The following is a 25,492-nucleotide window of genomic DNA, read 5'->3' as shown; positions in this document are numbered from 1 at the left end:
CTCCATTGAAATGCTTTTGCCCTTTTATCCAAAATAATTTCGGGATATTTGTCTGCCTCTGAGTTCGCTGTTGCATTCCATTGATCTATATGGCTGTCTGTCTGTCAGTGCCTCACTGTCTTATGCACCATGTGTAGGAAGCCGAAACACTGGGAAGATGACTCCTCCCATTTTATTCTTTCTCAAAATTGTTTTGGCTATTTTAGGTCCTTTTCCTTACAAATTTTAGAAGAAGCTTGTCTGTGTCTATGAACATGTAGATCAGTTGGGGAGGACTGACATCCTGTTCCCACATCTGTTTTGTTAGTCTTATAGCTAAGTATTTTATTTTCCTTGGGGCAGTTGTAAATAATACTGCATATTTTCTTTAGAGCTATTGTAGGTGATATTGTATTATTTTAGATTTCAGTTATTGTAAGGACATAGAAGTACAGTTGATTTTGGTTTTTGATCTTGAGTCTTACAACATTGCTGAACACACTTATTCTAGGAGGGATGATTTTGGTGTTCTCATTTGTTTTTAATATTCCTTAGGATTTTGTATGTTTAGTAGTGTCAGCTGCAAACAGAGTTGGTTTTATTTCTTGTTTTCCAATCTGTATGCATTTTGTTTCTTTTTCTTGTGTTATTGTAATGGCTAGAGCTTCCAGAATTTTCTTGAATAGAGTGATGAAATGGACATCCTTTCTTTTCCCAGTTTCAAAGGGAAAACATTCATTTTTCATCATTAAATCTGACATTAGCTGTGTAAGTTTTTATAGATCTTGTTTGTGAGTTTGAGGAGGTTCCCTTCTAAGTTTTCTGAGATTATTTTTTTCCCCATGAAATGATATTAAATCTGTCAGATGCTTCAGATGCTTTTTCTCTATCAGGTAGTGTGATCAGATGATTTTACAACTATAAGTTCGTACCTCTTTATCTCCTTCACTTATTTCCCCCAACCTTCATTCCCTTTCTTTCTGGAAAATCTGTTCTCTGTATATGTAAGTCTGTATCTTTTGTTTGTTCATTTAAAAAAAGTAGATTCCATATATAAGTAAAACTATATAGGGTTTGTTTTTCTCTGTCCCACTTATTTTACATAGCATAATACTCTCTAGATACATCCGGTTCAGTTCAGTTGCTCAGTCGTGTCTGACTCTTGGTGACCCCATGGACTGCAGCACGTCAGGCTTCTCTGTCCATCACCAACTCCCGGAGCTTACTCAAACTCATGTCCATTGAGTCAGTGATACTGTGCAACCATCTCATCCTCTGTCATCCCCTTTTCCTGCCTTCAATCTTTGCCAGCATCAGGGTCTTTTCCATGTTGTTGCAAATCACAAGATTTCCTTCTTTTTTTATGGCTGAGTAATATTCCACTGTTCATCATCCTTATCCATTCATTTATTGAAGGACACTTAGGTTGCTTCCATATCTTGGCTATTGTAAATAATGCTGCCATCAACATAGAGGTGCATATCTTTTAATTTCCTTTTGGACTGTGCTGGGTCTTTGTTGCTGTGCTCTGGTTTTCTCTAGTGGTGGCGAGTGGGGGCTACTCTTCATTGCGGTACATGAGCTTCTCATTGCAGTGGCTTTTCTTGTTGTGGAGCATGGGCTCTAGAGTGCTTAGGCTTTGGTGGTTGTGGCCCATGGGCTTAGTTGCCCTGCGGAATCTCCCCCACCAATGATCGAAGCTGTGTCCCCTGCAGTGGCAGGTGGATTCTTAACCACGGGGCCACCAGGGAAGTACACATATATCTTTTTGAACTAGTGTTTTGGTTTGTTTGGTAAATACCCAGAAGTGGAATTGCTGGGTCCTATGGTAGTTCTAGTTTTAATTTTTTGAGGAATCACTGTCCTGCTTTCCATTGTGTTTGGACCAATTTACATTCTCAAGAGTGCATGAAGATTTCCCTTTTCCTCACATCCTTGCCAACATTCATTAATTGTTATTTGTCTTTTTGATGATAGCCATTCTGACAGATGTGAGGTGATATCTCATTGTGGTTTTGGTTTGCATTTCCCTAGAGATAAGTGACATTGAGCATCTTTTCATGTGTCTGTTGGCCATGTGTATGTCTTTTTTAGAAAAATGTCTATTCTGGTCTTATGCCTATTTTAACATTTGGATTGTTTGGGGTGTTGTGGTTTTGTGTTGTTTGAGTTCTTTTTGTATTTTGGATATTAACCTATTATTGGATATATCATTTGCAAATATTTCCTCCCATTTAGTAGGTTGCCTTTTTTTGTTGTTGAGATTATCCTTCACTGTGCTAAAAGTATTTAAGCTTGATGTAGTACCATTTGTTTATTTTTGCTTTTGTTGCCCTTGTCTGAGGAAACAAATCCAGAAAAATGTTACTAAGACCAGTGTCCAAGTTCTACTGTCTCTTTCCCTGTAGAATTTTTATGGTTTTAGATCTTGTACTTAAGTCTAATCTTTTTTTTTAATTTTATATGTGTATAAGAAACTGGTTCACTTGTATTCTTTAATTTTGAAAGCAGATTACGAGTTATGAACAGCTCAGATTTTCTCATCATCTACCCATTCATTTTGCACAGTGTAAAATAAGATTTTGTTCTAAGGGGATGACTCTTAGCTTCAGAAAGTATTAGAAAGTGTATAAAGAGTAGCTAATTTCTTCAGTGGGATGTGAGAGTAGATATAAGTTACAAATATGCTAAAGTAAAATTTTACCTATAGTAGACATGTTAGGATAATTTAGATACATCATTTTATCATAACAACTGTCTATAGTGTTAATACTCTGGACTTGGCCTATAGAACTGTTGGATTACAGTCCAAAATTATATAAAGTAATATGACTGAACTAATGGACCAAAGGTTCATAATTTAAGTTAATCAGTATATATGGAGGGACTTTAACATGAGAAGTCTCACTTAACAGTCTATGGTAAGAAATTAATGTTCCCCAGAATAGAACATTCTATCAGAACAAAATGTTCTGATCTATATCTGAAGTATAGTAGTAGCAAAAGAGTTACTGTAATGTGTCCAAATGTTGGAAACCCAAGAGGTCTTGAGTATATGTGAGCTTTTTCAAAGGAAATAATGAGTACACACAGTAGCATTTCCTGTTGATGAAAAGAGGTTTTTGTAGTAAGAGGACTAAGAGCAACAGTTACACCTTAGAAGAAATCTCAGTACGTTATATCATACACAACTATTTAGAAGAGCCATGACCAGCAAGTTTCTGTCCTTGGGGTTATTAAGACTCCAACTTTGTTGAATTCCTTCAAAAAAAAAAAATACTGAGTTTCAGAGAATTCCCTGGTGATTCATTGGTTAGGACGCCTTGCTTCCACTGTCAAGGGCACAGGTTCAGTCCCTGGTCAGGAAATTAAGATACAGCATTTTTGCCTGTGTAGTACAGACAAAAACACCAAAACAAAACTGAGTTTGTATTTCAAAACTTTCATGTTGAGTGTATTTTGCTAAGTAACTATATAATTTGGAGTACCCTTTTTTTTTTTTTGGTAGCTATGTGTTTTGGCTTGTGAGATCTTAGTTCCCCAATCAGGGATTGAACCGAGGCCTTGGCAGTGAAAGTGATAAATCCTAATCATTAGACCACCAGGGAATTACCTGTTTTTCTCTTGAGAAGCAATTCTGTGGTTTCTTGATATATCTTCTAATGAAGTAATAGAATGTGATTTCGGTCACAAAATTAATAATTCAGAAACTAATTTGCAGTAAACTTTGCTATCACATAATCCATGGCAAGCTTTTAAAAATGTTTAGTATGCTTTTGAAAAGAAAGTATATTCTGCATTTGTATGCAGAGTTCTATATTTATTAGGTCAGCTTAGGTTGTGTTGTTAAACCTTGTATGGCTTTATCACTTTTTGTCTGTTCTTTGATTTGAGAGCATTGCATTTAATCTTCCATTGTAGTTGTATCCTGTGATTGCAAGTATGTTGTGAGGCGGTTAATAAATGAATATAGATTTTAAAACTGTGTATTCCTGGAGAATTATCCCTTTTGTGTCTTTATTTCTAAAACTACCTTTTACCTTAAAGTCTAGTTTGATATAAATTTAAGTTTAGTATCTTAATGGCAGTCTTTTTCCCTGCATCTCTACTTTCAGTCTTTCTGTGTCTTTAAGTTAGGTTTTAGGTATATCTCTTGTTAATGCTATATAACTGAATTAAAAAAAAAAAAATCTACTCTACTAGACTTTTTCCCCCTCAGTTTTTAGGTAATTGTAAATTATGCTTAATGAACACACTTGTACATGTCTGTGCTACACATGAGTTGTTATGCAGATATTTAGTTATACTCAGTTCAGTTCTGTTCAATCGCTCAGTCGTGTCCGACTCTGCGACCCCATGAATCGCAGCATGCCAGGCCTCCCTGTCCATCACCAACTCCTGGAGTTCACGCAGACTCACGTCCATCGAGTCGGTGATGCCATCCAGCCATCTCATCCTCTGTCATCCCCTTATCCTGCCCCCAATCCCTCCCAGCATCAGAGTCTTTTCCAGTGAGTCAACTCTTCACATGAGGTGGCCAAAGTTTTGGAGTTTCAGCTTTAGCATCAGTCCGTCCAGTGAACACCCAGGACTGATCTCCTTTTGGATGGACTGGTTGGATCTCCCTGCAGTCCAGGGGACTCTCAAGAGTCTTCTCCAGCACCACAGTTCAAAAGCATCAATTCTTCGGCGCTCAGCCTTCTTCACAGTCCAACTCTCACATCCATACATGACCACTGGAAAAACCATAGCCTTGACTAGATGGACCTTAGTTGGCAAAGTAATGTCTCTGCTTTTGAATATGCTATCTAGGTTGATCATAGCTTTCCTTCCAAGGAGTAAGCGTCTTTTAATTTCATGGCTGCAATCACTATCTGCAGTGATTTTTGGAGCCCCAAAATATTTGGGCTTTGCTGTTTCCCCATCTATTTCCCATGAAGTGATGGGACCAGAATCCATGATCTTCGTTTTCTGAATGTTGAGCTTTTTTTTAAGCCAACTTTTTCACTCTCCTCTTTCACTTTCATCAAGAGGCTTTTTAGTTCCTCTTCACTTTCTGCCATAACGGTGGTGTCATCTGCATATTTGAAGTTACTGATATTTCTCCCAGCAGTCTTGACTCCAGCTGGTGCTTTTTCCAGCCCAGCATTTCTCATGATGTACTCTGCATATAAGTTAAATAAGCAGGGTGACAATATACAGCCTTGGCGTACTCCTTTTCCTATTTGGAACCAGTCTGTTGTTCTGTGTCCAGTTCTAACTGTTGCTTCCTGACCTGCATACAGGTTTCTCAAGAGGCAGGACAGGTGGCCTGGTATTCCCAACTCTTTCAGAATTTTCCACAGTTTATTGTGATCCACACAGTCAGAGGCTTTGGCATAGTCAATAAAGCAGAAATAGATGTTTTTCCGGAACTCTCTTGCTTTTTCTATGATCCAGCAGATGTTGGCAATTTGATCTCTGGTTCCTCTGCCTTTTCTAAAACCCGCTTGAACATCAGGAAGTTCATGGTTCATGTACTGCTGAAGCCTGGCTTGGAGAATTTTGAGCATTATGTTGCTAGTGTGTGAGATGAGTACAATTGTGCAGTAGTTTGAACATTCTTTGACATTGCCTTGCTTTGGGATTGGAATGAAAACTGACCTTTTCCAGTCCTGTGGCCACTGCTGAGTTTTCCAAATTTGCTGGCATATTGAGTGCAGCACTTTCACAGCATCATCTTTCAGGATTTGAAATAGCTCAACTGGAATTCCATCACCTCCACTAGCTTTGTTCGTAGTGATGCTTTCTTTCTAAGGCCCACTTGACTTCCTTCACATTCCAGGATGTCTGGCTCTAGGTCAGTGATCACACCATCGTGATTACCTGGGTCATGAAGATCTTTTTCGTGTAGTTCTTCTGTGTATTCTTGCCACCTCTTCTTAATATCTTCTGCTTCTGTTAGGTCCATACCATTTCTGTCCTTTATTGAGCCCATCTTTGCATGAAATATTCCCTTGGTATCTCTCATTTCCTTGAAGAGATCTCTAGTCTTTCCCATTCTGTTGTTTTCCTCTATTTCTTTGCATTGATTGCTGAGGAAGGCTTTCTTATCTCTCCTTGCTATTCTTTGGAACTCTGCATTCAGATGCTTATATCTTTCCTTTTCTCCTTTGCTTTTCACTTCTCTTCTTTTCACAGCTATTTGTAAGCCCTCCCCAGACAGCCATTTTGCTTTTTTGCATTTCTTTACCATGGGGGGATGGTCTTGATCCCTGTCTCCTGTACAGTGTCACAAATCTCCGTCCATAGTTCATCAGGTATTCTGTCAATCAGGTCTGGTCCCTTAAATCTATTTCTCACTTCCACTGTATAATCATAAGGGATTTGATTTAGGTCATACCTGAATGGGTTAGTGGTTTTCCTTACTTTCTTCAATTTAGGAGTTCATGATCTGAGCCACAGTCAGCTCCTGGTCTCGTTTTTGCTGACTGTATAGAGCTTCTCCATCTTTGGCTTCAAAGAATATAATCAATCTGAATTTGGTGTTGACCATCTGGTGATGTCCATGTGTAGATTCTTCTCTTGTGTTGTTGGAAGAGGGTGTTTGCTATGACCAGTGTGTTCTCTTGGCAAGACTCTATTAACCTTTGCCCTGCTTCATTCCATATTCCAAGGCCAGATTTGCCTGTTATCCCAGGTGTTTCTTGACTTCCTACCTTTGCATTCCAGTCCCTTATAATGAAAAGGACATTATAAAGGACCGCTACCAGTGGTAATTTTCACAGAGCTAGAACAAATAATTTCACAATTTGTATGGAAATACAAAAAACCTGGAATAGCCAAAGCAATCTTGAGAAAGAAGAATGGAACTGGAGGATTCAACCTGCCGACTTCAGGCTCTACTACAAAGCCACAGTCATCAAGACCGTATGGTACTGGCGCAAAGACAGAAATATAGATCAATGGAACAAAATAGAAAGCCCAGAGTTAAATCCACACAGCTATGGACACCTTATCTTCGACAAAGGAGGCAAGAATATAAATGGGTTAAAGACAATCTCTTTAACAAGTGGTGCTGGAAAACTGGTCAACCACTTGTAAAAGAATGAAACTAGATCACTTTCTAACACCATACACAAAAATAAACTCAAAATGAATTAAAGATGTAAACATAAGACCAGAAACTATAAAACTCCTATTGGAGAACATAGGCAAATCACTCTCTGACATAAATCACAGCAGGATCCTCTATGATCCACCTCCCAGAATACTGGGAAAAAAAGCAAAAATAAACAAATGGGATCTAATTAAAATTAAAAGCTTCTGCACAACAAAAGAAACTATAAGCAAGGTGAAAAGACAGCCTTCAGAATGGGAGAAAATAATAGCAAATGAAGCAACTGACAAACAACTAATCTCAAAAATATGCAAGGAACTCCTGCAGCTCAATTCCAGAAAAATAAATGACCCAATCAAAAAATGGGCCAAAGAACTAAATAGACATTTCTCCAAAGAAGACATACGGATGGCTAACAAAACACATGAAAAGATGCTCAACATCACTTGTTATCAGAGAAATGCAAATCAAAACCACAGTGAGGTACCATTTCACACCAGTCAGAATGGCTGCAATCCAAAAGTCTACAAGCAATAAATGCTGGAGAGGGTGTGGAGAAAAGGGAACCCTCTTACACTGTTGGTGGGAATGCAAACTAGTACCGCCACTATGGAGAACAGTGTGGCGATTCTTTAAAAAACTGGAAATAGAACTGCCTTATGACCCAGCAATCCCACTGCTGGGCATACACACCAAGGAAACCAGAATTGAAAGAGACACGTGTACCCCAATGTTCATCACAGCACTGTTTATAATAGCCAGGACATGAAAGCAACCTAGATGTCCATCAGCAGATGAATGGATAAGAAAGCTGTGGTACACATACACAATGGAGTATTACTCAGCCATTAAAAAGAATACATTTGAATCAGGTCTAATGAGGTGAATGAAACTGGAGCCTACTATACAGAGTGAAGTAAGCCAGAAAGAAAAACACCAATACAGTATGCTGCTGCTGCTGCTGCTAAGTCACTTCAGTCGTGTCCAACTCTGTGCGACCCCATAGATGGCAGCCCACCAGGCTCCCCCATCTCTGGGATTCTCCAGGCAAAAATACTGGAGTGGATTGCCACTTCCTTCTCCAGTGCATGAAAGTGAAAAGTGAAAGTGAAGTTGCTCAGTCATGCCCGACTTCACGACCCCACGGACTGCAGCCTACCAGGCTCCTCCATCCATGGGATTTTCCAGGCAAGAGTACTGGAGTGGGTTGCCAATACAGTATACTAACACATATATATGGAATTTAGAAAGATGGTAATGATAACCCTGTATTGGAGACAGCAAAAGAGACACACAGACTTTTGGACTCTGAGGGAGAGGGAGAGGGTGGGATGATTTGGGAGAATGGCATTGTAACATGTATACTATCACGTAAGAAACCCTGGTGGCTCAGATGTTAAAGTGTCTGCCTGGAATGTGGGAGACTTGGGTTTGATCCCTGGGTCGGGAAGATCCCCTGGAGAAGGAAATCGCAACCCGCTCCAGTACTCTTGCCTGGAGAATCCCATAGAGGGAGGAGCCTGGTAGGCTATAGTCCATGGGGTCTCAAAGAGTCAGACTCGACTGAGCGACAGACTACTACTACTACTAAGAAACGAATTGCCAGTCTATGGTCGATGCAGGATACAGAAGGCTTGGGGCTGGTGCACGGGGATGATCCAGAGAGATGATATGGGGTGGGAGGTGGGAGGGGGGTTCAGGATCAGGAACTCATGTACACCTGTGGCGGATTCATGTCAATGTATGGTAAAAACCAATACAGTATTGTAAAGCAAAATAAAGTAAAAACTAAAAAAAAAAAAGAAAAGGACATCTTTTTGGGGTGTTAGTTCTTTTAAAAGGTCTCATAGATCTTCATAGAACCATTCAGCTTCTTCAGTGTTACTGGTCGGGGCATAGACTTGGATTACTGTGATATTGAATGGTTTGCCTTGGAAACAGAGATCATTCTGTTGTTTTTGAGATGGCATCCAAATACTGTATTTCAGACTCTTGTTGACCATGATGGCTACTCCATTTCTTCTAAGGGATTCCTGCCCACAGTAGTAGATTATAATGATCATCTGAGTTAAATTCACCCATTCCAGTCCATTTTAGTTCGCTGATTCCTAGATTGTTGATGTTCACTCTTGCCATCTCCTGTTTGACCACTTCCAATTTGCCTTGATTCATGGACCTAACATTCCAGGTTCCTACGCAATATTGCTCTTTACAGCATTGGACCTTGCTTCTATCACCAGTCACATCCACAGCTGGGTATTGTTTTTGCTTTGGCTCCATCCCTTCATTTTTTCTGGAGTTATTTCTCCACTGATCTCCAGTAGCATATTGGGCACCTACTGACCCGGGGAATTCCTCTTTCAATATCCTATCATTTTGCCTTTTCATACTGTTCATGGGGTTCTCAAGGCAAGAATACTGAAGTGGTTCCCTTCTCCAGTGGACCATATTCTGTCAGACCTCTACACCATGACCCGCCCGTCTTGGTGGCCCCGAAGGGCATGGCTTAGTTTCATTGAGTTAGACAAGGCTGTGGTCCATGTGATCAGATTGACTAGTTTTCTGTGAGTATGGTTTCCATGTGTCTGCCCTCTGATGCCCTCTTGCGACACCTACTGTCTTTCTTGGGTTTCTCCTACCTTGGACGTGGGGTATCTCTTCACGGCTGCTCCATCAAAGCGCAGCTGCTGCTCCTTACCTTGGATGAGGGTTATCTCCTCACCGCCGCCCCTCCTGACCTTGAACGTGGAATAGGTCCTCTCGGCCCTCCTGCGCCTGCGCAGCGGCAGCTCCTTGGAGGTGGGGTAGCTCCTCTCAGCCGCAGCCCCTGACCTCGGGCATGGGGTAGCTCCTCTTGGCCGCTCTTGTGCCGTCGCAGCCTGCAGCTCTTGGCCACCACCCTGCTCCTCTCGGCCACCGCCTGTGACTCGGGCATGGGGTAGCTCCTCTTGGCTGCCCCTGACTTAGTTATATTAGATACTGCCAACAGTTTTATAAACTTCTTATACCAATTGACAACACCATCTGAAGTTGATACACTTAAGTGCCCCAAATTGGTTTTATTTCCTTAAGTTGTAACCATTCTGGTGAGTATGTTGCAGTATCTCATGGTGGTTTTTGTTTTGTTTCAGGTATAATTGACATGTAACACTGTATTAATTTCATGTGTACAATATAAGGATTTAATATCTGTGTGCATGGGGAAATGATCACTACAGTATGTCCAATTACCATCACTTACTGTACAGTTTCAAAAATTATTTTCCTTGTGATGAGGAGTTTTAAATTTTATTCTCTCAGCAATTTTAAAATAGGCAATACAGTATTATTAACTATAGTCACCATGCTGTAAATTGCCTTCCTGTGACCAAGCTGTTTTTTAACTGGAAGTTTGTATCTTTTGACCCCCTTTACCGATTTTGCTCACCTCCTGCCTCTGGCAGACACCAGTCTTTCTCTGTGAGCTTGAGGTCATGTGGTTTTTCTCTCTCTCTGTCTGACTTATTTCACTTAACATAATGCCCTCAAGATCTGTTCATGTTGTCCCAGCTGACAAGAGTCCATTCTTTTTTTTATGACTGAATAGTATTCCATTGTAGAGTCTTAGACTTAAATTTTTTTATTTATTTACTTTTGGTTGCACTGGGTCTTCATTGTGGTGCATGGGCTTCTCATTGCAGTGGCTTCTCTTTTTGTGCATCACGGGCTCTAGGGCTTGTGGGCTCAGTAGTTGCAGCTGGCAAGCTCAGAAGTTGTGGCACATGGGCACGTGGAATCTTCCCAGACCGGGATTGAAGCCGTATCTCCTGCATTAGCAGGCAGATTCTTTACCACTGGACCACCAGCGAAGTCCCTCCTAGACCTTTAACAGAGCTTTGACCCATGTACAGTTGACATAGTTACTGATACATATTTAGACCTACTATCTTATTTTGTACTTTTTGACCCACGGGTTCCATGTTTCTTTTTCTCTCCTTTCTTGTCTTCTTTTGAGGTATTTCTCATTCCATCCTGTCATCACTTGTATTAATTTGAACTATACATAAACTCACTACTAGTTTTTTAGTGATTTTTATTAATTACAACATGGCTACTTAGTAAAGCCCAAAGTTAATTAATACTTTTCCTCTCAGATAGTCCAGTAACTTTAGAATATTTATTTCCCATTTATTCTCTTACTTCTTTTAGTCACATAAAACATAATTATTTTATATATTCATCATTTTTTCCCCACATATCTATCACTTTCTTTGCTCCTCATTCCTTCTTACATGTCACAGCTTCCACTTGAGATTACTTTTAAATATTTGCTTTAGAAAAGCCTCAGGACTATGGACATTTTGGGCTGGCCAGTTCTTTGCTGTGGGGGATTGTGCATTGTGGGATATTTAGCAGCACCCGTGGTCTCTGCCCAGTGGATGTCAGTACCAGCCCCTCTACCCAATTCTGACATCCCAAATGTCCTCAGACGTTGTCAGATGTCGTTGAGGGGCAAAATCATTCCTGGTAGAGAACCACTGCTTTAGAATTTACTTTGACGTAAGTCTGCTGCTCTGTTTTTGTTTCTTGAAAATACCTATTTCATTTTCATTTTTAAAAGGTATTTTCCCTGAGCGTAGAATTCTAGGTTATTTTTTAGCACGCTTAAAATAGCAATCTGTTGGCTTCTGTCTTCCATTGTTGCTTTTGAGAAGTCAGATTAAGACATGACTATTGCTGTTTTAAATATAAACTTTTTCTTTCAGGTACTTTTATAGTCTTTTCTTTACCTTTAGTTGTTTTGCAGGTTCCCTTATATTGTGTTTAGGTGTAGAATTCTTATTTATTCCCCATGGGAGTTACTAAGGTTTTTGAGCCTATGGATTGGGGTCTGTTCGAAGAATACTTTTAGCCATTATCTCTTCACATTTTCTGTCTGTCCTCTTCTTTGTCCTTCTCACTCAGCCTCTCATTTTCCATCTGTTTGTCTGTCCATACTGCAGTTCAGATAATTTCTTCATACCTATAATCCCACTCACTAAGGTTCACTTCAGCTTTATTTGGTGTATCTGAACAATGATTTTTAAAATTTCAAGTATTATATCTTCGTTTTTAGAAAATGTTTGGTTCTTTTTCAAATCTACTGTAGTTTTGTGTTTACTGAAGATATTTTCAAGCTTTTCTTGAAATAGTCTACTATTTATTTAAACATAGCATAACTTTTATAATCTTTGATAATGTCATTATCTAAAATCATTTGGGTCTGATTGTACTGTCTACTGTAGTTTTTGCATCTTGTTTCTCCTGCCTTGTGGTTATTTTTTCTTTACTGTCCATTAATCTTGAGAAACTGTGGACATTTTTTGTGGCCAAGGATGAGAGTTTTTCTCCAAAAAGAATTTACTATTGCCAGGTGCCTGGGGAATCACCTCTAGAGTTTCAGGCTCTTTTCTTTTTTTGTACCGTCTAGGTCATGTTAATTTGGGTTTTGCTGGAGAACTAGTAACATTTTGTTCACCCCTTCCCTCCTCCATACCTATGGAATGTTCCTTTTATTACCTTAACCTGATGATGTGGTCCTTTTTATCTTTACCTAGAGAAAATCCTGGCTTCTTAATGTTCCCCTCTCCTTTGAGAGCAGTTCAAGTCCGCCTTGATAGGTGATTTTATTTACTCTTTTATTTGTTCTTACTGTATTTCAGGTTTCGGATTGGTGATTTAGAATCTTGAGTCTTTAGAATATAAGAAGCAGAGGACAGAGAAGCATTAAGAAATATGAAACATCTAAGATTGTACGCTGTTTTTAAGTTCAAAATATATTTAATAGCAGCACTGTTGTCATTATATTTATTTTTATAGTTACCATATAGTTATAGCAAATGATACTAGTTTCTGTTTATTGTAGTGAAATAAGGTTTTCTTTTTAAGTACACTTGAATGTACCAAAGGATATGTACTTAAAGAAAAATAAGAAGTAATTGTATAGGAGATACTTGGATTTGGCATTTTCCTGAAAGCATACTTCTGAGTATGAATTTATTTTGTTTGTAATTTGAGTATGAATTCTTTTCTTTGGTCAGCTGACCGTGTATGAATCCTCTCTGTCCCATCTTGTTTTAACGTGTATTTATTTTTGGCTGTGCGAGGTCTTCGTTGCTGCACGCGTGTTTCCCTAGTTGTGACTAGGGGAGCTACTCTCTAGTTGCAGTGTACAGGCTTCTCTTTGCAGTGGCTTCACTTGTGGAGCACGGGCTGTAGGGTGCAGAGGCTTCAGTATTCAGTAGTTACAGTTCCAGGCTCTGGACTGCAGGCTTAATACTTGTGGTGCACGGACTTAGTTGCTCCATAGTGTGTGGGATGTCCCTGGACCAGGGATCAAACCCTTGGCTCCTGTGTTGGCAGGTGGATTCTTAACCACTGAGCCACCAGGGAAGCCTCAGATCATTTTGAATCTTTTGAGACCTAGAAAGAGAAACACTTTGGGGCAAGTACAGCATAGGCTTAACTACGGGGAAATTTTTTTTTAAACCACAGAACTGCAGTTACATTATCTTTAAACAGTAAACCAAAAGATGTAAAAATTTGACTGATTTTATTTTTCATTTGTATTTTGAATTAATCCAATTGTTAATGACTGAGCAGATACCCTGGGCTTATGGGTGTGCCGTAGCTGATACTGAAGTAAGTAAAAAATCATCATTCCAAATGTCAAAACAGTCTGTTCTTTCTTTTTCCTTGAAATGAAAAAGCAAAACAAATAAACTTATTGTGTGGGAAGCAAATTGAGAACATGCAGTGTGAGAGGTTTTAAAACTCAATGGTAAGGAGGAATAAGATGTCTTGCAAAGAGGAATGGGCTCTGGAGCCACACAGGATCAGCCACTGTTGTGTTCACTGTTGTACTGAGTATTTTTCAAAAAACTTAATATGGAAAATTTCAAACATATTCCGAAGATGAGATGTTTGAGCCATTATGGTTCCCATCATCCTTTTTCAGCAATTATTAAACTCATGGCTCCTTGTCCCCTCTGGTCTGCTGACAACTGGATTATATTGAAGCAAATTCTTGTTATCATTTCACCCTTCAATATTTTAGTGTGTATCTCAAACAGAAGAACTCCTTTAAAAAACATAACCACATTACTATTATCATACCAAAATATTATTCTTATTGTCATAAAATAACCAGTGTTTAAATTTTCTTGTTATTTATTATGTGTGTGTACACACACACATCTTTTTTTTTTTTTTTGTAACAGTTTGTTGAAACAGGATCCAAGTAAGAGATATATATGCAGGCTCCTTCTCTTTACCTCCCCCATTCCATTTGTTTTTTACTTATTACTTATTTAATCTTCACTTTAACTCTGAAAAAGTAATATTCTATTTACAAAGGAGAACTGAGGCCCTCGGAGGGTTACAAATTTGTTCAGCATCACAGAGCTGAAAATGACAGCCTTTAGCTGAAAATCAGCCCACGTCTGTCTGACTCCAGAAATTGGTGTGCCTTTCTGGAGTTAGAAGACTTTGGATTCATACTCTAGTAAATAGAGGTTTCTTGACCATGCCACTCTACTAACTCTCCAGCCTCCCTCACCCAAGTTTTTATGGTCCAAGGACCCCCCCAGTTAGCAAGGTGAAAGTTGCTCAGTCATGTCCAACTCTTTACAGTCTCCTTTATCTATGGAATTGTCTAGGTAAGAATACTGGACTGGGTAGTCATTCCCTTCTCCAGTTGATCTTCCCAACCCAGGAATCAAACCCAGGTCTCCGGCACTGCAGGGAGACTTTCAACCTTCTGAGCTACCAAGGAATTCCAGTTATGGAGCTGAAAAGCAGTATGCTAATTTTTTGCCCAGCTATTTGTATAAGAATCAGCCCAGCTACAGTAGTGTGACAAGCAATCAGTTATGCAGTTCCCAGTTTAACCAGAGCAGCTCCAAAAAATCATTTTCTACGTCTTCTAACATCTCCCACAAGAGATTCTGAGGTTAGTGCCATGGTGTACTAGTAGGTTCTACAGCTCTAAGGTCTATAACTGTTCAGTGTGGTAACCACAGTGGGTATTTCATTTTTAATTTAAATTACAGTTAAATAAAATTAAAAGTCCCTCAGTCACACTAGCCACATTTGAAATGCTTGACAGTAACTGCCATATTGCATAGTGCAGATTTAGAACATTTCTATCATTGCAGAAGGCTCTGTTAGTGCTGAAAAATAACAGGTGGAGGCAATCATCTGTGTTTCAACCACAGATTAAAATTGGGGGGAGCAGGGAACAGCAGCTCTCTCTCCTTCTCTTTCTTTAAGAAAGACCTCAGGATTTAGATGATCACATTTGAGAGTGGCAGTGGGAAGACACAAGGCTTTAGCACTCTGAGTAGTAGGCATTTTGTGAGGTTAAAACGACGATTAGTAAGGCATAGCAATGACTACTAGCTGAAACAAAACCTGGTAGCTTTTTTCCTTAAAATGTGCCAGATCCATAGCCTGCACAAAACACAAGGGTTACCAGAAACTCTGGAGGAATGATTTACTTTTATCCTTTCAGACATGTAAATTATCCCCCTCACAAGCTTGCCTCATTATTTGAGTGACTGGCTTTATTTGTTCAGCAGCGAGTTGCTGAACAACCATCACTGGAGAATGTTGGATCACACCAAAAAAAGATACCCCACATCCAAGGACAAAGCGGAAGCCCCAGCAAGATGGTAGGAGGGGCGAAACAGCATTTAGAATCAAAACCCTTAGCCACCAGAGAGTCTCAGAGCGCTCAAACAAACCTTGTGTGTACCAGGACCCACAGACCCCACAGAGACTGAGCCAGAACTGTGACTGAGTGTCTCCTGGGAAGGTACGGGTCAGCAGTGGCCTGCCGCAAGGGCAGCAGACCTAGGTATGGCATAAGCCCTCTTGGAGAAGGTCACCATCATCCCCACCATAGAGCCGCCAGAACTTACACAGGACTGGGGAAACTGACTCTTGGAGGGCACAGACAGAACCTTGGGAGCACCAGGACCCAGGGGAAAGGAGCAGTGACCCCACAAGAGTCTGATCCAGACTTGCACGTGAGTGTCCAGGAGTCTCTGGTGGAGGTGTGGGTTGATGGTGGCCTGCTGTGGGGTTGGGGGCACTGAGTGCCACAGTGCTGCATGGGACCTTTTGAAGGAGGTCACCATTATCTTCATCATCTCCACCTCAGGTCTAACAACAGGGAGGGAATGAAGTCCTGCCCATCAATGGAAAATTGGATTAAATTTACTGAGCATGGCCCTGTCCATCAGAACAAGACCCAGTTTCCCCCTCAGGCCATCTCTCCCATCAGGAAGTTTCCATAAGCCTCTTGTCCTTATCCATCAGAGGGCAGACAGAATGAAAATAACGGAAAACTAATCTAACTGATCACACGAACCACAACCTTGTCTAACCCAATGAAACTATGAGCCATGCATGCCCTATAGGGCCACCCACCCAAGGTGGATGGGTCATGATGGAGAATTCTGACGAAATGTCGTCCACTGGAGAAGGGAATGACAAAGCACTTCAGTATTCTTGCCTTGGGAACCCCATGACCAGCATGAAAAGGCAAAAAGATAGGACACTGAAAGATGAACTCCCCAGGTCGGTAGGTGCTCAATATGCTGTGGGAGATCAGTGGAGAAATAACTCCAGACAGAATGAAGAGATAGAGCCAAAGCAAAAACAACACCCACTTGTGATTCTGACTAGTGATGGAAGTAAAGTCCGATGCTATAAAGAGCAGTATTGCATAGGAACCTGGAATGTTAGGTCCACGAATCAAGGCAAATTGGAAGTGGACAAACAAGAGATGGCAAGAGTGAACATGGACATTTTAGGAATCAGCGAACTAAAATGGACTGGAATGGGTGAATTTAACTCAGATGGCTGTTAGTTACATCTACTACTGTGAGCAAGAATCCCTTAGAAGAAATGGAGTAGCCATCATAGTCAACAAGAGTCTGAAATGCATACTTGGATACAGTCTCAAAAACAACAGAATGATCTCCGTTTGCTTCCAAGGCAAATCATTCAATATCACAGTAATCCAAGCCTATGCCCCAACCAGTAACACTGAAGAAGCTGAAGTTGAATGGTTCTATGAAGACCTACAAGACCTTCTAGAACTAACACCCCAAAAAGATGTCCTAACTAACACCCAAAAAAGAATGCAAAAGTAGGAAGTCTAGAGGTACCTGGAGTAACAGGTAAATTTGGCCTTGGAGTACAAAACAAAGCAGGTCAAAGGCTAACAGTTTTGCCAAGAGAATGTACTGATTATAGCAGACACTCTCATTCAGCAACAGAAGACTCTACACGTGGACAACACCAGATGGTCAATACTGAAATTAAATTGACTATATTCTTTGCAGCTGAAGATGGAGAAGCTCTGTACAGTCAGCAAAAACAAAACTAGGAGCTGACTGTGGCTCAGATCATGAACTCCTTATTGCCAAATTCAGACTGAAATTGAAGAAAGTAGGGAAAACCACTAGACCATTCAGGTATGACCTAAATCAAACACTTAACGATTATACAGTGGAAGTGACAAACAGATTCAAGGGATTAGATCTGATAGAGTGCCTGAAGAACTATGGATGGAGGTTCGTGACATTGTACAAGAGGCAATGATCAAGACCATCCCCAAGAAAAAGAAATGCAAGAAGGCAAAATGGTTTCTGAGGAGGCCCTACAAATAGCTGAGAAAAGAAGGAAAGCCAAAGGCAAAGGAAAAAAGGAAAGATATACCCATTTGAATGCAGAGTTACAAAGAATAGTAGGGAGAGATGAGAGAGCCTTCCTCAGTGATCAGTGCAAAGAAAGAGGAAAACAATAGAATGGGAAAGACTAGAGATCTCTTCAAGAAAATTAGAGATACCAAGGGAACATTTCATGCAAAGATGGGCTCAGTAAAGGACAGAAATGGTATGGACCTGACAGAAGAGAAGATATTAAGAAGAGGTTCAAGAATACACAGAAGAACTACACAAAAAAGATCTTCACTACCCAGGTAATCACGATGGTGTGATCACTCACCTAGAGGCAGACATCCTGGAATGCGAAGTCAAGTGGGCCTTAGGAAGCATCACTGTGAACAAAGCTAGTGGAGGTGATTGAATTCCAGATGAACTATTTCAAATCCGAAAAGATGATGCTGTGAAAGTGCTGCACTCAGTATGCCAGCAAATCTGGAAAACTCAGCAGTGGCCACAGGACTGGAAAAGGTCAGTTTTCAAAATCCCAAAGAAAGGCAGTGTTAAAGAACATTCAAACTACTGCACAACTGCACTCATCTCACATGCTACCAAAGTAATGCTCCAAATTCTCCAAGCCAGGCTTCAACAGTATGTGAACCGTGAACTTCTAGATGTTCAAGCTAGATTTAGAAAAGGCAGGGGTACCAGAGATCAAATTGCCAACATCCACTGGATCATCGAAAAAGCAAGAGAGTTCCAGAAAAAACATCTATTTCTGCTTTATTGACTATGCCAAAGCCTCTGACTGTGTGGATCACAATAGACTGTGGAAAATCCTGAAAGAGATGGGAATACCAGACCACCTGACCTGCATCTTGAGAAACCTATATGCAGGTTAGGAAACAGCAGTTAGAACCAGACATGGAACAACAGACTGGTTCCACAATAGGAAAAGGAGTATGTCAAGGCTATATATTGTCAGTCTGTGTATTTAACTTCTATGCAGAGTACATGATGTGAAATGCCGGGCTGGATGAAGCACAAGCTGGAATCAGGATCGCTGGGAGAAATATCAGTAACGTCAGATAGACCGATGACACCACCCTCATGGCAGAAAGCGAAGAAGAACTAAAGAGCCTCTTGATGAAAGTGAAAGAGGAGAGTGAAAAAGTTGGCTTAAAGCTGAACATTGAGAAAACGAAGATCATGGCATCTGGTCCCATCACTTCATGGCAAATAGATGGGGAAACAACAGAAACAGTGAGACTGTTTTCTTGGGCTCCAAAATCACTGCAGATGTTGACTGCAGACATGAAATTAAAAGACGCTTACTCCTTGGAAGGAAAGCTATGACCAACCTAGACAGCATATATAAAAAGCAGAGACATTACTCTACCAACAAAGGTCCATCTAAGCTATGGTTTTTCCAGTAGTCAAGTAAAGAAAGCTAAGCGCTGAAGAATTGATGCTTTTGAACTGTGCTGTTGGAGAAGGCTCTTGAGAGGCTCTTGTACAGCAAGGAGATTCAACCAGTCCATCCTAAAGGAAATCAGGTCTGAATATTCATTGGAAGGACTGATGCTGAAGCTGAAACTCCATTACTTTGGCCACCTGATGCGAAGAACCGACTCATTGGAAAAGACTCTGATGCTGGGAAAGATGAAGCTAGGAGAAGAAAGGGTTGACAGAGGATAAGATAGTTGGATGGCATCACCCAAATCGATGGACATGAGTTTGAGTAAACTCTGGGAGTTGGTGATGGACAGGGAAGCCTGGCATCCTGCAGTCCGTGGGGTCATAGAGAGTCGGACACGACTGAGTGACTGAACTGAACTGGCTTTAGTTAGGATCTGAAAAGAAAGGGAACCTCTGAGGGTAATGGTACCTCTAGAGCTAGACTCTTAAGATTCATGAGTTCTGTTTATTTTTACTCATTAATTTCTGTATCTCCATAGAGGGATACTGTCAACAAAAACACAGTTAGACACCTGTTAAAGGCAGCGAGATTTCACAGTTCATTCATACAGTAGGGAAGAGAAACTCCAGCATAAATTAAGCTCAACTCTGCTGAAAGAAAATTTGGGTCCCTTTTAAAATGCTGGGGTGTACTAAAGGAAAAGTATTGATGTTAGGTGGAGAGGTTGGTCAGTGTGATCAAGCCGTCTGTGTCCGCTTGCTAATTGGTGCTTCTCAAGTTGAGGTTCCCATCCTTCCACAGAGACTGGTAGGCAAGGGCCCTGTCCTTCTCGGTGATTACATTTCAAAGGGATGACTTTCAGGTCCTTGAGAGACATTTCTGGGTTGTAAAAGATTTGTATTTCAAGGGTCAGAGAAAGGATTGACAGCTGCAATTTTTCTAAGGTTAAGTACTCCAAGAAAAGTGAGGTCAAAGGTGTTGGCTAGAACAAGCAGTTAATTATTTGGCAGCATTAAGCTTTCTCAGGGAGACCTTTTGAAGATACTGGGTCATCCTAGGGACACAGCCTTAAGCTGACAGAAGGTGTGCTAGAGTTTGGTCTTGTCTCTTACAGTGTGTGAGGGAGGTTGAATTGAGTTGCCTGTGCTAAGAATCTACAGTTTTCAGTGCCTGGATAAAGGGGTTTCTGTTTGGTTTTAATTGAAGTATAGTTGATTTGGAATATTTGTGTTACTTATGCTGTTCAGCAAAGTGATTCAGTTAAAACTAATAACAATAATAATAATCTCTTTTTTCTCTCTCTCCATATATATGTGTGTGTGTATGTTAGTCGCTCAGTCATGTCCGACTCTTTGCAACCCCGTGGACTATAGCCCACCAGGCTTCTCTGTCCATGGAATTCTCCAGGCAAGAATACTGGAGTGGATTGCCATTCCCTTCTCCAGAGTATATATTCAATATCCTATGCCAGGGCTTTCCAGATGGCACTAGTGGTAAAGAATCCACCTCCCAATGCAGGAGATGCAAGATATATGGGTTTAATTGCTGGGTCAGGGGATCCCCTGGAGTAGGAAGTGGCAACCTGTATTCTTGCCTGGGAAGTTCCATGGGCAGGGGAGCCTGGTGGGCTACAGTCGCTTGGACAGCAAAGAGTTGGACACGACTGAGTGAGCACACAGAATATCCTGTGCTAAACCATAAGGGAAAATAACATTGACGAGAATAATGTATGTATGTATGATTTTTTAAAATATTCTTTTCCCTTATGGTTTAGCATAGGATATTGAATACAGTTCTCTGTGCTGTACCTGAGTAGGACCTTGTTCACCCATTCTATGTATAAAAGCTTGCATCTAACTCCAGCCTCTCACTCCACTCCATCCCTCAACCCTTCCCCCTCGGTAACCACCAGCCTCTTCTCTCTCTGCCCCTGATTCTGTTTGTCCCATAGACAGGCTCCTCTGTGTCGTCTTTTACATTCCATGTGTAAGTGGGTATCATATGGTATTTGTCATCCTTCTTTCTGACTTCACTTAGTATGATCGTCTCTAGTTGTGTTCATGATGCCGCAGGTGGCGTTATTTCATTCTTTTTAATGGCTGCGTAGTATTCCACTGTTTATATATACTGCATCTTCTTTATCCATTCATCTGTTGATGGATGTTTAGGTTGTTTCCATGTCTTGCCTATTGTGTATAGTGCTGCTTGGAACACAGGGATGCGTTTATCTTTTGAATTGTGGTTTTGTCCAGTGTATGCCCAGGAAGTAGGATTGCTGGATCATATGGTAAATCTGTTCTTAGTTTTCCAAGGAATATCCATACTGTTTTCTATAGTGTCTGCACTACTTCACTAGCTTACAGTCTCACCAACAGTGTAGGAGGGTTCTTTTTTCTTCTCTACACCCTCTCCAGCATTTGTTATTTGTAGACTTTTAAATACGGCCATTCTGACTGGTGTGAGCTGGTACCTCATTGGTTTTGGTTTTTTTTACAGGATCTTAGTTCCCTATCAGGGATCAAATTTGTGCCCACTGCAGTGGAAACTTGGAGTCCTAACCACTGGACCACCAAGGAATTTCCCCTCCCTATAGCTTTGATTTGTATTTTTCTAATAAATTAGCAGTGTTGAGCATCTTTTCATGTGCCTGTTGGCCATCTGTATGATTCTTTGGAGAAAGGTGTGTTTGGGTCTTCTGCCCATTGTGGGATTGGGTCGTTTGTTGAGTTGTATGCTCTGTTTGTAAATTTTGAAAATTCAGCCCTTGTTGGTCACATCATTTGTTAATATTTCCTCCCATTCTGTAGGTTGTCTTTTTGTTTTATTTATGGTTTCCTTACTGTGTAAAAGTTTGTAAGTTTGATTAGGTCCCTTTTCTTTGTTTTTGTTATTATTTCTGTTGCCTTGGGAGACTGACCTGAAAAAACATAAGTACGATTTATGTCAGAGAATGTTTTGTCTATGTTCTCTTCTAGGAGTTTTACGATGTCGTGTTATTTTTGTATATAGTGAGAGGGTGTGTTGTAGCTGTCCAACTTTCCCAGCACTGCTTGCTGAAGAGACTGTCTTCTCCCATGGTATTCATACAATATTGTTTCCTGTGTTGAAGACTGACTGTAGGTGTGTGAGTTTACTTTTGGGCTCTCTTTTCTGAGCCATTGATCTATATGTCTGTTTTTATGCCAGTACCAGGCTGTTTTGGTTACTGTAGCTTTGCAGTATTGTTGAAGTCTGGGAGGATTATACCTCATGTTTTGTTCTTTTTCTTCAGGATTGCTTTGGCAGTTCTGGGCCTTTTATGGTTCCATATGAATTTTAGGATTATTTGTTCTAGTTTGGTGAAAAATATCAGTGGTACTTTGAGAGGGATTGCATTAAATCTGTTTTGGGGTATTATTGTGTTTTAACAATATTAACTCTCCCAATCCAAGAGCATGGCCTATCTTTCCATTTCTTTCAATTATCTAATGTTTCCTTTCTTAATGTTTTATAGTTTCAGCCTATAAGTCTTTCATCTCCTTGGTCAGGTTTATTCCTAAGTATTTTATTTTGGGAGAATGCAGTTTTAAAAGGTGTTTTTTTACACTCCCTTTCTGATAATTTGGATAAATTTTTATATACAATATTTTATGACCTAGGCATTCAGGGGATAGTGAGACAAATTTAATCCAACTTTGGGAAAGGATAAAGAACCTTAAATGAAAGTGAATAAGGCATTGTTATTGAGGACCTGTTGCATACACAGAAAAGAGTCACGAAGGTGATTTTCAGGACTTGAGGAGCAGCCTTGTATTTTATTTTGTGTTTAAGCCCAGGATGAATGCTTAGAACCAGCATAGTCTAGGGGAAGGTGAGAGATCTGAAAATTTCTGGGAAAGCTTCTTGGAAGAGGTAGAACCTGAGCTGAGTCTTGAAAGATGATGGGTGGACTTTTCTTGGTTTAGTATTTTATTGTGGTATTTCCATGACTCCCCATCTGCTTTCCACAGAAATAAAATATTTTAAGTAAAAAATTTAATCATGAAAAAAAATTTTTAAAGATGCTGCCCAAAGTTGGTATTTCTCACTTTTTAAAAAATTTTAAATTTTTTCTTGGCCACACCACACATCATGTGGGATATTAGTTACCCAACCAGGGATCGAACCTGTGTCCTCTGTAGTGGAAGTGCAAAGTCTTAACCACTGGACTGCCAGGGAAGCCCCTCTCTCACTTTTTGACCCTTGATTTCTTAATTGTTTTTAACCAGCTCTCTTCAGAATGACATGTCCTAAAGAACAGTGATGTTTTTATACAATCAGTTCCACCACCCAAAATATCTTCCAACCCTGTTCCCCATACATACCATCAGGAAATTATATATTTTTCAAGACCCAGCTGAAATAGCACTCTGTCTTTGCTCCCACAATAGTTTGGTTTCTCTATTTTTGCTTGTATTATAACTCTTACTCTGTTCATTTTATACTCCTAGTGCAATCTCCTGCACACAGAAAATAGCTAATGTGTGATTAATAGATGTGGTTATATATAACAAGCTCTAAAATGTGTTTTCTAGTATAAAGAACTCAGCTATCTTACATGCACAGGTATTATATTATGTTAATTGAATTTTTATTTGTTCTTAGATGTCATTAAGAGGATCTGCGCCAGTGACAATTGTACCTCTTCCTGGAGAGCAAGTACAGGTTCAGGGGGTCATCCAGACAGCTCAGTCTTCTGTAATTCACCCACCACACGTGCAAACGGTACAGAAATTAAAAGACTTAGTGGCTGAGAGAGGGGACTTGTGAACCTGGAGTCTTTGGACAACTGAAGTTGCTGTAGTTTCAATATTACAGACCAAGATAACGATGTCTTAAGAGATTGGACTATAGAACAAATGAAGTGAATGGAAAAGTTTTAGAACTTCTAGTTTCATGTATATACTACCCAGTGAAAACAGAAGGCAATTTTGGGGAGAAGTTATTGTTCAGAATTTAAGGAAATGAAAGATTTTCTGAAGGGAAAGCACCTTTTTATCCTAGTGGTATCCTTCACGAAAAAGAGAATTCTGAAGAAAGGGTGATGATGTGAGTGTCTTAGCAAAGTAAGAAAGTACCTACCTTATGCTTTATGGTGATCATATAAAAGAGAGTTCCCTCATTGTAAAATTCTTACTTATGCCTGTCTATTTACACCTGGCAACAGTAGGAAGGAAAGAGCCATTCTGGGTTCTTTGCTTTTTACTCTTTCTCCCCATTTTATCTTCTGGCTCCTGTGAGTCTCAGAATGCCTTTGGTCATCTCTCATTTTTAGAAGCAGCTATCTTGGAAGAAAATCTGTAACCCATTTTCCCTCTTGAGTATATACAGTGGCTGTATAACTCATCTTTCCTCTTGAGTATTTACAGTGGCTGTGTAGCTCATTTTCCTCTTGAGCATATATGGTGTCTGTATAACTCATTTTTCCTTGAGTATATACAGTGTCTGTGCAGCTCTTTTTCCCTCTTGAGTATATACAGCATCTGGCAGGACTGTCAGCTCTGGAGCTGCGTCTTTATGTGTTTTTTCCTTTGTGAAAGGTGATTGCTGCGTGGTTTTTCTGAGTTTTTAATGTGAGGACTTTACTCTTACTTGCTAGTGCTGTCATTAGAGGTTCTTCCTCTTAGTTATAAGTAATGTCTTAGTTCTAGGAATTATTTTCTTGAGTTCCCTGGGAGGCTTTGGAGTAAATCTGTGGACAAAAGGTAAAACAGCTAAGATTTAGATTAGAAATGGTATATCTGTGATGCTTGAGGAAACAGAAGCAACTGATCTTTAATTATTACTGTGTTGTTTGTTACTGTGATTATTTATTAACTATTACTGATTATGACCCGTTCTTTCTTTTCTATCAAAAGATAAAGATTTAAGATATAAAAAAGTATAAGTATACTTGAACTCATTTTTGAAGGTGATTATACAGTGTAAAACAAGCTTCTTTGGAAATTTAAGATCTAAGCCTAAATAGTTTAGGGGAAGGCTTTCTGTATACAGTAGGTAAAGTAGAGAATTTATTTATTATGTCCTTTCTAGAAGCCTGTTTTATTTTTTTAAAAGAAGTCAGGTATCACAGTGTAACTTCAGAAAAATATTGAGAAATTTAATATATTAAAAAAAATCTTATTTCCTCAGTTGTAAGACGTAACTTCAAACTTGCATACAGTTATTGTGCTGACTAGTTTTAATAGGTTTTACTTTTTTCTCTACTTGAAAGTTTTCTCCTCAACATTTCCAGCATTGGCTTCTCTTGCCTTTCAGATCTCAAGTTAAATATCTCATCAAGGA

At 39.9% G+C, this 25,492-nt stretch overlaps 1 protein-coding gene across 2 annotated transcripts in view; it reads left to right on the top strand.

The window, feature by feature from the left end:
• ATF1 (activating transcription factor 1) overlaps positions 1-25,492 on the top strand; it is a 62,260-nt gene that overhangs the window by 17,691 nt on the left and 19,077 nt on the right. The window contains exon 3 of one of the 2 annotated variants that reach the window (XM_068971886.1): positions 23,813-23,953. The exons of the other annotated variant lie outside the window; for it this stretch is intronic. Coding sequence (XP_068827987.1) covers positions 23,813-23,953 — 141 coding nt within the window. The remainder of the gene's footprint in view (positions 1-23,812; positions 23,954-25,492) is intronic. 2 annotated transcript variants of the gene reach the window in all.

Source organism: Capricornis sumatraensis, chromosome 4, assembly GCF_032405125.1.
Source record: "Capricornis sumatraensis isolate serow.1 chromosome 4, serow.2, whole genome shotgun sequence".
NCBI lineage: Eukaryota > Metazoa > Chordata > Mammalia > Artiodactyla > Bovidae > Capricornis > Capricornis sumatraensis.
Note: the sequence above shows the minus strand (reverse complement) of the source record. Positions and strands in the feature narration are given on the sequence as shown.